The 14903-nt window shown below is 38.1% G+C and overlaps 1 protein-coding gene across 1 annotated transcript; it reads right to left on the bottom strand.

The window, feature by feature from the left end:
* Positions 1-5682: 5682 nt before the first annotated feature.
* dpt (dermatopontin) lies at positions 5683-14077 on the bottom strand. The gene is made up of 4 exons (XM_038303789.1): positions 13718-14077; positions 8475-8600; positions 6492-6599; positions 5683-6342 (listed from the first exon to the last, which is right to left on the bottom strand). Exons 1-4 carry the CDS (start codon positions 13990-13992, stop codon positions 6276-6278), a joined length of 576 nt encoding a protein of 191 aa, XP_038159717.1. The 5' UTR covers positions 13993-14077; the 3' UTR covers positions 5683-6275.
* Between the last annotated feature and the right edge of the window lie 826 nt (positions 14078-14903).

Genomic DNA, 14903 nt, shown 5'->3' with positions numbered 1-14903 from the left:
AGGCTACATTCACACTGCGTCCTGAAGTGACCCAAATCCGATTTTTTTTGCCCATATGCGACCTGATCTTTTCATGACAGTCTGAACAACACAGATCTGATTTTTTCCAATGTGACCCAGGCCACTTGGGTATGTAGTCCTGAATCCGATAAGAATCCGATCTTTTCAAATGCGACCTGTGTCTGAACGGCCAGGTCGCATTCATCCGACCTGAATGACATTAATTCAGACAAAGGTCACTATTATGCTAGCCTGACGTAGTCCTACTCAATTCTAGTCAGAATATGAGTCTGATACTGCTCCACAGAGCTGTGATTATGGGGCGTGTTTTGAACGAACCTGGAAAAAAATGCCTCTGCACTCAATTGGATAGACCTACAACCAATAAGAGCAACGGAGTGCGCGATGTATGTTAAGTGATGCATAGTTGTTGTCAACAAAAATCAAAGCAGTTGCACGCCTAGAATAAGAAGATGATCCTTGATCGCGTTTCTCTGTTCCTCTTTTAAAATAAATTTGCTGTTAATATCTTCTAGAACAGACCTAATAGCAGAATCTACACACCTCAACTCTCCGGCGGTAGCCATTGTTGTTGTCACCCAAGCGCGCTTTGGTCACGTGGTTGATTACGTTACTGTTGATAATTTGTCCATCATCGTAAAAAGCCCGCCCTGACAATTTGATTTGATCGCCAGAGGGTGGGAGATCATACTCGCGCTACTATGGAGCAATGCCAGACCGAACTTCCCGACCTCAAACCTTGTTGGCACGACTAAGTTCTGAATGGCACCCAGGCTTCTATTATGCGTCTTGCTACCCAGAAGCAGCAAGAAAAACAACAACCATGGCAGATGATGATGCGGAGAGCAGTATTTATGTTTAAACATATTGAAAAGATTGTGTTTTTATGGTTGGAAAAGACCGCTAGATGCGCGACGGAACTACCATCCATGTTTACTTCCGGAAAAAAAGAGCATGTTGGCCTGTGACGTCATTGCATGCTCTACTGTGCATGCGGCACATTTGCGTTGTATGACTGCAGTTCACACAGGAGATCACATATAAGTTGCATATATTTGGAAATATGAACGGTAACACAAAAAAATCAGATTTCGCAAAAAAATCGGAATTGAGCATCAAGGTGTGCAGTGTGAATGTAGCCAAAGAGTAACTAAAAACTGCTTGGATATAATGGAAAATAAACCAAAGATCAACAAAACAGAACAAGTAATACCTGAAAACTAAAAACTAGTTATAGTTGCACACAGTAAATTGAGCTATTTTTGCACAGCTCAGTCCTGCAAAAATAATGGCTTTTGTTTTCAACCGAATGAAATTACTACAAAAATGCAAAATTACCAAAAAAAAATTTTCTGAACTAATGTGTATTCAATGGGAGTTTTACATATGTTTTATAATTAGGATGTGAATTTGTGGCACCACAGTAAAATATAGCTGCTGATCTAACACCATAATTGAATGTTTTCTTTTTTTATAACCAGGATTCAAATTTGATTAAATTTTCCTCTGTTTTAGTTGCCAAAGAGTTTAATGTATGCATTGTGTTAATAACTAAAACATTTGATATGTAATACCTAAAAGTATTTGGTATCTTTCAAGCATTTATTATATAATGGAGCTATCTGCTTCTGGTAAAAATAAATAAATAAATAAATAAAAAAAAGATAGGTCTTCATCAGATTTTGGAAATCTATTTTATATGTTGTTTTGTTTCCATAAAAGTATACTTAGTATTTAATTATATGGCAGCTAACTACAGGGTTTAAACGTGATTGCAGTAAGGAGACCTTAATAACGTTGTGGCTTCTCCTCTAAACTTTAATTACAACCAGAGTGGCTATTGTTTTGGAAGGATCATTCTTCATCTTGCTGTAATGAAAACTTGTAGGTGGGAGGAGAGGACAAAGCTGGGCTTTAAATCTTCCCAAATCTTCAGATTCAGGAAGAGGCTTTCCTTTTCTGGGATAGGTCTCCTATGGCGGGAGGCCACTGCACGCGTGTGGCTCTGGACCGGCCACTGTTCCGAGGGACAGCTGTGTAATCCCAGCGGTGTTTGGCCCCGAGCCTGGAGACAGCAGCTGCCATAAACAAACAGAGCTGAAAGCTACTGGCCCAGTCCCATGTCCCTTTCAAGACAGCAAAGGGAGCCCAGTGACCTTTACCCAATCCGGTCCATTAAGTTAGAATAGATTTGATAGGTTGAGTCGGTGAAGGAAACCAGAACAAATGGACTAAGAGGAAGGGCCAAAAATGTTGGCTCCACAGTTTAGGCTCTGTTTGTATAATGATCCAGTACAGGAGATGAGATAAAACGTACTTGGCTCACAGGAAGGAGCCAAGGAGTATTTTTGGGAAGATGGATTCAAGATTTTACAAATCTTAATGAGTTTCTATGAATCTGTAAAAGAGAAAAATTTTCCAATCCAGGTTTTCCTTTTATGTTGATTTATTTATGCTTGTCTAATTTTGTAGAAGTCCTATCACAGAAATCCAAAAAGCAAAACATAAAAAACGTTTTCTTTAGTGGTTTCACAGTTGGGAAATGGATTTTTAACACACCTAAACAGTTTTTTTTTTTTTTTTTTTTTTTAACTCTCAGGTCCGTCTCTGATTAGTTTAAGATTTAAACAATGTAACAAATTTCACCCGATATTTTTTTGCCCTGTGAAGCATTAATGATCTGTTTAGGGTTAACTCGCTTCACGACCAATCACAGCTGATGATTTTCTTTGATGAGAAATATTGCTTTCTACCAATATATATCTCTTTGCACACTGACTGAAGAGCCATTCATATCCCATGGCACTTCATAATGCAAAAGCAAAAGAACAAAACCCATGGGAACTTTTATGAGTGCATCACAGCACTATACAGTAACCACAACCATTTTAAATTTCCGACTAATAGCACAAAAGATACCAGATGCACCAAGCAATGGAAAGCTGCAAGAATTCACAAACTACAGCTGAGATCATGTAACACAGCCCCAGGAGAAGGTAGAAATCTCAAAGTTCTCTGTTCCGTTCTTGCAAAGGAAGCATATACTTTTAAAGTTCCAAAGCTGCATGAGTCGAAGTATGTATTTGATTTGATTTAGAGAACTCTAGAAATGTTTTTTAGGCATTTTTATATCAATGTTGCCACGTTTTACATGCCCGATAGTTACAGTATGTTTGTTGGGATTGGTTTATCCTCATAATGATGGGAACATTTCTTCAAAAGATGGGGAAAAAAAGACAATTTAAGATTAACTTCATAGAAACTTTGTTTTTTTTTCTGTTAGCTGACTGGAAGGTGAAGTTAAACCATTCTGGGTTGAGTGGAGGTTTGAAGGACCCAAATGCAGAGATTAAGGCTGAGTTGGTTACTTGCAAGTTTAATTTCCAAAAAGGCTAACAGAGGCAAAAAAAAAAAAAAAAAAAAAAAAATATTCACAAAATCCAAAAATACTGAAATCTTAAAAACTTAAATGAAGGGTAAGAAATGACGACGACGAGGAACCAGCAAGCACTAACTGAACAGGAGGTGTATATATGGGAGACAGAAACAGAGACCAGGCTAATCAGCAGACTGGGAGCAGGTGTGGACAGAGGAATCTAGAAGGGAGCTAGAGAGAAGGAGACTGATACAAAAGGGGAAACACATAAGAACTCAAATGTCATAAAAATAACTAGAATAACACAAAAGGGAAATAAAACCAATGTAAACTCAAAGAGAAAACTTAAAACAGAACCAAAACCATGATAAACCAGATCCGGTGTTTGAAAGTCTGGTATATTTGTACGACAAATATTTATAAAGACATCTTGGTGTCTGTCCTTTCATCTTAAGTCTTCTGTTTACTACCATATTTTACCCGTTTCCTATCATTCTCCCATATATTATAATTTTTAGTGTGTCGTACAATTATATTTTTTAAAGAACATGATCCACCTCTCCAAACAGAACTGTCCCTAGCATTGCAAGTCCAAATCTGATCACCTTATTGTAGTTTGTACATGTCTTAAAATATATTGGATACTGGAGCTTGACTGGGATGGTGGGTTGTTTCACAGCGGATGTCTTAAAGTTTCTTGACAGGCATGGCCAATATTCAACCAGAGACAATATTTGATGCTTGAACAATTTATAAAAATATGAAACTGCCGCAGGTCAGGAGGGATTCACCAAAGTACCAGAACTTCTCAGAGTTTAAGGGCAAACTTTTACAGTTTCTGAGAAAGCCAATTTCCATGATAAGTCACTGCTGAATCTCTCAGGGTTCTTGATTCTGTCCAGGTTGGTTTGGAGGAATCCTTCTTTGACAGTTACTTGTTTGCCCAGAGGGATGACTTAGACTTATTAGAGACTAAGACAACATTTATTGAAATTTCTCATCACATTTCCATTTTCATAAAATGTAGCAGTGATCAACTGAAAACATTGTTGGAGGAAAAACATGGTGCTAAAAAAAATGCATTGATATGGTCAGTTTGATGCAGAGTCTGTGACATAATTTAGAGTTTTTTCAACATTCACTTTTCTGATGGCGGTGGGGAAGAAGCTGTTTCAGAATCTGCTGGACCTGTATTTAATGCACCGGGTCAGATCCATGAGAGCAGAGACAGGCAGAATGATCAAAGAGACAAACCAGAGTTCGGAATCCAGTAGCTGGTCCAGAGTCAGACCCAGGTGATCAGAACCCCAGGGCAGAATCCGGGAGCGAGGTCAGGTCACAGAAAATAGGTCAGAGAGCCAAAAACACATTATGACAGGTCTGATAGGGTACAGAGAATCAGGGGGGAGAATCAGGTCAGAATCAGGCAGGCAGGTAAAAGGAATGCTGGACTAAACTCACCAATGGCTTGCAATAATCTGGCCCTAGTGAACTAGGCGCTACTTTTCACAGGTCAAGGGTGTGGAATCTGTGTATTAGTGTTGGGATGAGCTCTCGGGCTATAGTAGGAATGGGGTCTCAATGCGAAAACGTGACAGCTAGTTTACCCTAGCTTAGCTTAGCCTTATTGAGGCATGAATAGTAAACAGAGGGACATTTTTGATTTTTGAGGGGGAGATTTCCCCCACCCTTGTCAGGTTGAGGGGGACTGTGTGCAGCCAAGTGGGGCATAGTTTTATCACTTTTAGCTACTTGTTTGAAAGACATGCCTGAAACTAGCACTGCTACCATAAGGAAAAATTAATTGCATTGGCATTCTTTAACCGTTAAAGCAATATTATATATTGCAATATATTGTAAAACAGAAAAAATGATAAATCAAAAATGTAAAAATAAATGCACATTGATAGTAAAGTAATCCCCCTATTCACATTTTAAATAAAAAAAATATATACATATTTATTTTGGGGTTAGTTATTTTATCGTTTCAGTGTCATCGTTCATATTGAGTGGGGAATCGTTTCATAGAAGTGATTCATCGTGCTTTTACTAATCCCACCTCTCAAACTCTAAAGTACACAGGCTCACAGACTCAATTCTCATTTTGTTGTAGCAGTACCATACTTACCTTTAGCCAAGCTGAGCCCAAAGGAGCTCATCATGTCTCACTTATCCTCATCCACCCTCCTCACACAACTCCACAGACTTCCTATGTTATACCTTTGCATATAATATTCTGATGTTCTAATAATCTTTTTGAAATCCCCTAAAAAAACACAACAATCTCCAACAATAAATATCTTTATTCAAGTTTTTTTTACACAGATAAATATGCCAGACGTATGAGATAAAAAAAGGGAATTGATCGGCACAGTTGGCTGCATGCAAAACATATAGTGACACATATTTATTCCTCCTCATTAGCCTAAACTGTTGCTCCAATTTTTCTATCTAGAGAACATCCTTAATGTTTTGGTTCCCTAGCTGAGAAATCTTGGAGCAGAGCCTGTTTTGCTATTTTTCTTTCAGATGCTATAAACATGGTATCAAATAATTGCTTCTGCTCTGGGAAACTCTTGCAAAACATGCAAGCTGGTCCTCCCAAGGTGAAAAGCTGTGGAGCTCAAATATTCACTTGATTCCAAGTGTAGATGTTTATTATGTACTGGTTATCTTATGTATAAGTTCTTACAGCTAGAAAAAAATAAAATGGTTACAATGGAAAAATCCTGGATTTGGTATATTTATTATGTGAAAAGATATATAAAAAACAGAACCTGAATACTTTAAGGTTGTACCTTTACTATGATTTGACTGAATGAGTAATGGTTATATATATTTCACACCTTTGTGTGTAATTAAGATGCTTCTTACAGGTCTATAAATTCTCAAATTCACAGTCAAAGTCTGTCATCCTGCACAAGATGTATTTCCACTGCCGATCTCTGAAATAAAGGAACGAGAAAAAAATATCTATGAGTGCAACAGCGTCTGAGCAGTTCTCGTCTTATTTATGATAAAATAATGCCTCTTCTAAAAAGACTGTTTTATAATGGGTCATGGCTGTTCACAGAGAAATGTGTTTAGATCTGACCTGAGCACCCCGCTGAATGTAGTCTGGGCTCCACGGATGAAGTAGCCATAAGCTGGGATGACCATCTCTGCCTCTTCTCTGTGATATTCAGGAATGTCATTGGTTTTTCTGATGAAAGCAAGATATAATTGTTCAACACTTTGAAAATGTATCGACTAACTGGCAGTCTTGTCAGGACCATACTTCAACTGTTTGTTTGTTTTTTCATGAAAATGAATATCTACTCTATAATCTGTACTGAAAAATTTGAACTCAGTCTCTACATTAGGTCAAAATGTGTTCCTTACTCTAAAACAGGCTACATTTTCAAATTAGCTTGATCTTGGTAGTGGTAGTGAGGTCGGGGTGTACAATAAAAGTACAATTTATTGTGGAAAACTAATCCTGTTAATAAGTGCAAACTGCTATTACCACAGTGAAACATGGTGGTGGCAGCAACATGCTTTGAGGATGCAGCAGGGAGATTGAGTCGTAGCTATGAGGTAATGCTAACTATTTACTAGGGAAACTGACGGGGAGCCAATAAAAAAGAAGGTAAAATATTTTTGCATGAAACAGCAAAAATATTCACAAAACTAGGTGTAGCACCTAGCAAGAAATCTCCAACTTTAAAAACAAAGGAGTTTAGTTGAGGCTGTCAATTCTTGGAATTAATGTGAAGCCAGCTTTGAGATTCCTCCGCCTACGTCGAAATGTCAGCCTGTGAAAACAAAGCTATGAGAAACGCAGGATACTGTAGTTTTAATGGCTACTTCATGAAGCACAACGTTACCTGAGGTATTTAATGAGGTATTTTGACCGATCAGGAAACCTTAAGGCAAAGAAAACATGCTGTGTTTTTCTCCACGCTTTAAGAATAAATAAGGGACACTATATGACTGGCTGTGAGTGAAGTTTTGTCCGACGCCTTTTGCAAGTACAAGTAAGTGGTGAGAGAAAATGGTTAATTAATTAATTGTTGAAATACTGAGGCATGTTTTCATTACATGAAAGACTAACATTACATGAAAGATTAACCTGTGTATAATTATTTGCTGCCAGTACCAGCAAGCTGCTTTCCTCATCGCAAATTCTTAATTACTTAAGCAACGCAAGCTTTTTCCAAGTTAAACATATGCAGACACTAGCTGCTTTTCCATTAACCCTCAAATTACGCAAATTGTAATTAGAAGAATGAATTAGCTGAACTGCAATTTTTCAAAAAAAGTTTTTTTTCCACTTAGATTTTTCGGTCGCATGCTTATATTTCACAACACTGCAATGGAAAAACTATTTCGCAATGCATGAGTCACATGCTCCGCAACTAGATCTTACTGCCTTGTAAAAAGGCGTAGAAGGGGACCAAGGGTAGTTGGAGGATGATGGCGCCCTCTAGAGCCGTAGTTAAACTTTAGATATACCTCGTTTTTACATCCGGCGCTGCCTTGTGGTTTTTAAGAGTCATGGGGTGGACAAACATTTTAAATATTTTTCTTATTCAATGCAAATACGGCAAATGAAAAAATTAAATTAAAAAAATTAGCAGAATATCGACATAGTTTTGCGCACATTTGTAAAGGAAACACCGCTAACGGTCCTCACCTGTTCCTAGAAACTGCAGCCTTCATCAAACATTATACACTGGCATTTTCCAATGACTCCTTTAATTTTCAGATGCTCAAGGTGGACAGGGAACAGGTTCCCCCATAGTTCCTAATACACTTCTACCAATTCTGGATGTTCCAACACAATGATAATCAATTGCTTGTCTAGCTGCTTGTGTACCAAATTATTTTAAGGTGGGACTGATTCATCTTGCCGCTTTGAACAGTTTTTGTCAGTTTTTTGCTGTATATGAAGTGAATACCTAAGATCATTGCTAGTAAACCCTTTTTCCCATCCGACAAATTACTTTGAATTTGCATCATCAAATTTTCAACAAGAAGGCACCAAAGCTGAGAGTCTGTTTCCTAGACATGCCCTCAGCGCTGTGTGAGAACGTACATGCAGGCGTAGGGACAGCGGCGTTTGTAGTAGCAGCAGTAGAACTGCCATTCGCGGTCGAGGACAGATTCAAAGTACTTGCTCTGAACCCCCGCCACCAGGCCATTCCGGGTGCATGTCGACGACCTGTAAAGACACAAGTCACGGGTTAATCTCTCTTGTTTTCGGCCTCAACTGTATGTAGAGCAACACAGAAGATAGCCCAGATCATATCGGAAGAACAGGAAATGCTGAGTGTACAGGAACTTTTCATGTAGACAAGAACCCCGCCTTCAGGCAGTTGGGGTAATGTCCAGCAGGGCAATGTTCTGCTCTGTTAAATCCAATCAGACCACTTTGATAAAGACAGGTGGGCGTAGCAGTTATAAAACTCTCACACCATAGACCAAGAGGTTGAATGAGTTCAGTTAGATTTAACCCAAAGGAAAAAAACGAACGAATTTCATTCCAGACCACACCTGTCACCAGAAGCAGATATAGACTGACCAGCAACGTGTCTGGAGGTATGATTGAAGCTGCTGTCAGGCTACAATTCATCCTTTTAGCGCTGTCTTCTAAAGCCACATTTAAATCTCTCAATTTGATAAAAGCTTTCAGGGAAACTGATGTTTAGGTCAGGTTGTGGCATCTGAAAGTGTACATTTAGATACAAAAGAGTTGCAGCTTTCTTAAACGGGCCCCTACTTTACTGAGTTGGGTTATTGTGGACCCTCTGTTTAGACTATCCAATGTTTTTTTATTTTTATTTTTTATGAGAACCATCTTGTAAAATTTCAGGAAAAGACTAAAACACATGTCCTATAAACTTTAGATTTAAGGTCTCTAAAGGACAACTGACACAGCGAGTTGGATAAAGAAATGAGAATTTCTTTGGATGCATTTCTGTTTCCGAGGAAAGATGGTGATTCATACCGAGTCTGGAAAGCCTTCTATGTTTCCCCGAAGGACAAAACAGTGGAGAGAATCCAGTATTTTACGATAGCAATAAAAAAAGAAACATATGTAAAAGCTCTGATAAGACTTTTTAAGGGTATTATCAAGTGTGACGTTGGCTCGGGGGAAAGGGGTTCATCCTGTAAATGGTGGGTAGCTGGTTTAATTCACACACCCCCAGCAATAAGTGAATGCCTGATTGAATAATACATTTTTCTGGTACACTGGTACATTTGGTGCACTGATGTGTACATCTGACAATAATGTTACCAGAATAGTTCACTTGGTGCTGTACATAAGTCTCGCTTACTGGCACATAATCTTTTCTTTTAACTTGCATGGTTTCAAATGCACTAAAGGTTAGTAGTCTTTAAAACATTACTCTTAGAAAGCCCCTAAAAAAGTACATTAAGCTTAAAGTTAAAATACTATTATACAATCAAACACAGTCTTCTTTATTTGGCTCAGCCACAGAGAAACAAATAAGTTGCAGCTGAAACTAAACATTTTCATTTAGTGACAGCAGTTACTAATAAAGTAGGACCTACAGATATCAGCAGACATTTTTTTAATAACAGAGGATGGATGAAAAGTAATAAGTGCTGTTTCTGACGGACAACAGCTGCAGCCAAACATCCTCGTTAAATATTTCCATTACAAAAGTTTGTTTTCTTTATTTTTAATCAGGAAATGTCTGTTCCCATTAGACACTGTGGGGTCAACATACCAGGTTATCACCCATGTATTATGATAATAAACCAACAAAAGTAATAAAAAAAGAAAAAGAAAATAAAGGAAAGGAAAGGGAAGCTATTATCTATTTATGTTTAATTTCCTCGATAATTAAAGATTTATGACCAGTTATGTAATCATGTTATTTTCTCTGAGGAAACATTCATTATTAAAGGGATACTTCTGATTTTTATAACTGGGGTTCTGTTCAGAGATTGTTTGCAATAAAAGTAAACATAAAAACTAACAGCTATGTCCTCTTAAAAAGAAAAATCTTGTCTTAAATGTAACAGCTCAAGCTACAAAACTATAAAAAGCTAAAAAAAAGAAGTGATAAACTTTTGATCCATCTGTCAAGGTTTGTAGTGCTTATTGCTGTTACTTTCAACCTTTAAAGAAAAATTCAAACATGTGATGCATGTATCCAGAGACTCCAAGCATTTTAAAGGTGTTGGACTGCAAAAATTCAATACAACCAGATCAACCTTAACCTCATTATGAACAAACTTTACTTGTTTATCGCACCTAACACCATACTCCCACCCTCTTACCTCATTGATTAATACAGTGAACTCAATCACACATTTTTAGCAGTTTTCTCCAATTAAACAAATAGTTCATCCTTGCTGCCTCTTAATTTAATTGAACTTTATTGATCTCACATTGGAGAAATTTACCTCTGTATTTAACCCATCCCCTTGGAAAGCAGTGGGCTGCCATTGTGCGGCATTTGGGGAGCAGTGTGGGGTTAAGGGTCTTCTTCAGGAACCCAGAGTGGCAGTCTGTGGGAGTGGGGCTCAAATTCAGAACCACTGGATTCCCAGCCTAACCATTAGACAGCCACTCCGCCTCTAAAAACACTCTTTCCAGATTTGGTTATTCTCTCTTCCTATTTAGCGACTGAGCATTAGCTTCCACAGCACACTGTCCTACACCTCAATAATGTTGCTTGATCTGCAGCAATTACCTTATTTCAGAGCTTGGCTGTGTGTGACCTCCCTACAGACACATCACTCATGTTTTGCAGCTTCACTCAAAATTCTTCTACTCGCTTTTAAAGACACTCTTGTCCCTCCATATTCATCTGACCCTCTAGAAGTCTCCTTCCCCACCTGCTCTATCAGCTCAACCTCCTCCTTCTTTCTCTGCCACTGATCTGCTTGACTTACCACCTTCAGGCCTTCAGTTGATCTTCTTTTCAACTCAATCATTGCCCACTGACTATGGCTCGGTGATAATGTTTAAAAATCTAAGCTCTGATTTGTTAATTCGAAAGCCAATTAATCAATTTTTTTCCTCCCTTGAGGAATGGGATATATAATGCTTTCAAAACTATCTTTGATTTCAATCCCATCTGGAAGGTGATCTTAAATCAAAGGGTAACAAAAATCAACCTTCCAACAAACACAGAACATATAACCCCTAATGTTTGCAGCTGCTGTTATCACAGTGCGAGCTAGTTTATCAGTTATGAGTAGACATCTAAGAAAAAAAGTTATGACTGATGTCCCTCTGAGCTATGGAAACAGAATATTAGTTAAATTAATCCACATTTGCCGAAGAATCAAATCTTCATAAACAAAAAGTTAAATCAACAAGTAAAATCTATTAAATCGTCCAGCCCTACGAAACATTGCTTCTCCCGTAAAGCAACTGTTTGTAAGCTTTAGCCACTAGGGGCGCTAGACCCGTAACTTCTAGGTTCAGAGCCAATGAAAGCCACTGGCAGGCCTGTGTGGTCGTAAAATAAACAGCCATGTTTTACAATCTGATAGCAGACAACAGTGAACCATCCGATTGAGAAGTCATGGAGTCACTTATAAAATTAAAGCCACATTTACCCATCTATATTAAATCCTACATCCGAGAACCAAAAACAAAGCCTTATCAGATGAATACCATATTTTTTTTTTGTTGTAAAGGGAACTCAAACTCCCATAAAGTGTCGCTCCGAGTCACATGACTCCTACAGAGACGGATCCAACTCCCTGAAGTTGGATAAAGGGGTTTTTGGAGAAGAGCATCCTGCACGAATCATCGATACGGGCTAATTGCTGTATATTGAACTAAAAATAACTTAATATTAGTGTTGCGCCGATGCCATTTGCTTGGCCCTGATACGGATACCCGATACCTGGCTGTGCAGTATAGGCCGATACCGATTCCATACCGATACCGACTGTTTAAAATTGATGTGTGTATGTACGTATATATATATTAGGAACTGCATACTACTTGGATATAAAATAATTGCCATCATGGCTTTGTCAAGCTGCTGCCTACCTTTGTGAAGTAGGAAAAAGACTAATACAAAGTGAATCCAGTAGAACTTTTTATTGCCTACCTGGAATGGGTGACAATAGTTGAATAAACTTTTGGCTCTCAAAATGGTATCGCTGCTCTATTTGTTGGTACTCATCGATATCGATACCACCATTTTAGAGCTGAATCGGGGCCCCGCCCGATACTGGTATCGGTGCAACACTATTTAATATATCTAAATATATCTCAATAAAGCTAATACTTGAGGCAGAAGTTAGGTACTGTCGGTTTAATGAACACAACTCTTCTGAAAAGCCAACCTCATGTAAAGCATTGGCTTTGTAGTATCCTTCTGCTAACAGATTTTGTTTAGGTGGGAGTGTTTCATGCAAAAGGTAAGTTCTAATGGACTCTGAGTTACACTTTTTGGTAAGTAACATCCAAATTTAAATTACTGTGATTTTTATTTTATTTTATTTTTTTGCAACATCTATTTAAAGTTATAACTCAACACTCATAATGTTTCTAACTAGTTTTTGTCTTGATTATGAATCCCTGTCTAATCAATATAATGCTGCAAGGAAATGTGATAATTTATTTATATTTATTTTGGATTTTTTTCCCCACTCATTGTCAGAACCAAACCTTCTTCTGTGTGCAATGTGTTTGGCACCATTGTTCCCTGTGAGGGTAATTGTACACCGAGTCAGTAAATGAGTGCAGAGCATCCTGGCAGACCTTAGAGGGCGGGAACAAGTAGAGGAATTTGCATCATACAGACTTTGCAGACTGGAATGAATTTGTATAAACTAAAGCCAACTTTAAAAAGAAAGAAAAAGTGTTTGATTCCAGTTTACTAAACAGGATGTAATTTGTAGAGATGTGGCTGATCCTAAATACAGGGCAAAAGGCTGTCTTGTTTAATGTCCCCACAATGTGAACAGTCTGACCAGAACAGAATCATAAAGTTAGCAAGTTTTTTTCTCTGCACGATATACTTATTCAGTTTAGCAGTTATTTTCTTGTTGTCCATTTGAAAGTTCATGGATCTGGATAAAACCAATTACTTTGTGTCCTAACTTATGATTTTCCCTCCAGTTATCTTAAACTTAAGGTACTTATTCAATCTTTATTGCTTATTTTTCCTGCAGGCAAATTTTAAAATGGGACAGAGGATAATTTTAAACAAGATAAAGTTTCATGGGAATTCTGTTTTCCAATACCTTTCTACACCAATCCTTTATATGTGTGATTTGCACACTGCATTTCTGTAGAGTTCTATAGAGTCCAGGAGACAAAAAAAACATGGTACTCACCATTCCAGTCCTGCACGGTTGATGTCGTCCCACCAGCAGTCACTTGGCTCGCCAAGAGTCTCAGGTGTACGCTGACACTCAAAAGACCACAAGCGGTCCGAGCCTTCTTTCTCACTGAAGTAGCTCCTAATAGCTACAAGGGCCTCTCCATGGGGGCATTGGAAGTTGAAGCCTTGACGGTAGCCATTCACCCAGCCCATATCATAATGGTCATATGGCTGAGCCACCACTGTGGACAGCAAACACAAGAAAGATGCCAGCAGAGCAGCTTTCATGTTGAAGGCTTCAGTGTGTCTGCTGCGCCGTCTCACAGCTGCCTGAATTTAAGCTCCTCTGAGCTCTTTTGTTGTCCAGATGTTTGGTATCCAGGAGGGATGTGTAATTCGCTGGTCGCGGGACAATTCCAAAATTGGTCCTGAGCTAAATTTTTAAGGTGGACTGCACACACAGAACACAGACGAAGTCTTTCTGCAGATAATGGTTTACCTTAAATGACACCCTTTCTGTTTACATGTAATTCAGTAATTTATGTGATGCTTTGTCTGAATGGAAAAAGTGCTCACGTGTTAACCACCCAAATCCTCATGTGGGTGGCTTTACTGAGTGAACTTTTTAACACTTTACAGGTTTTTCTTTTGTCATTCTTTATGATACAGTTTGTCAAAACTACAAGAACACTTAAACTGTTGAGCTTTACTAAAACACAGATTTTTAAATTAGATTAGCTGCAGCCATCATATGTAAAACGCAGTAAGGGTTAAAGTAGAAGCTTAGTCTATGGTTTAGACCATAATTGCATACACCTCCTCCACCCCATGAAAATCAATATGCAATTATAGTTTATAGCACTTTTGGATTTCACACCTAGCAATACTAAAATGTCAGAATGTTAATTAAGTTTTCCTCCATACTTTTATGTCTTCTTGATTCTTTTTAGTTTTCTTTTAACACCAGAATACAAAGGGAAATATCAGTGCAAAATTGCTGTTTATATTGCTTGTACCTAAGAAAGAAACACGTGAGCTTTCATAAGAGCTGAGTCAATTAAAATATATCAAACAGACAGATTGGTTAAAAGTTTTCTGTCTAAAGAAATCCGGTGGACTGCATTAAGTCGTTGCCTTTGCAGAATTCACTTCTGGATGAGCATGTGGCGACAGTAAACATTCGCTTGCATTGTGTCGTT

This window comes from Cyprinodon tularosa, unplaced genomic scaffold (genome assembly GCF_016077235.1).
Source record: "Cyprinodon tularosa strain WSP-4 unplaced genomic scaffold, ASM1607723v1 ctg114, whole genome shotgun sequence".
Classification (NCBI taxonomy): Eukaryota; Metazoa; Chordata; class Actinopteri; order Cyprinodontiformes; family Cyprinodontidae; genus Cyprinodon; species Cyprinodon tularosa.
Note: the sequence above shows the minus strand (reverse complement) of the source record. Positions and strands in the feature narration are given on the sequence as shown.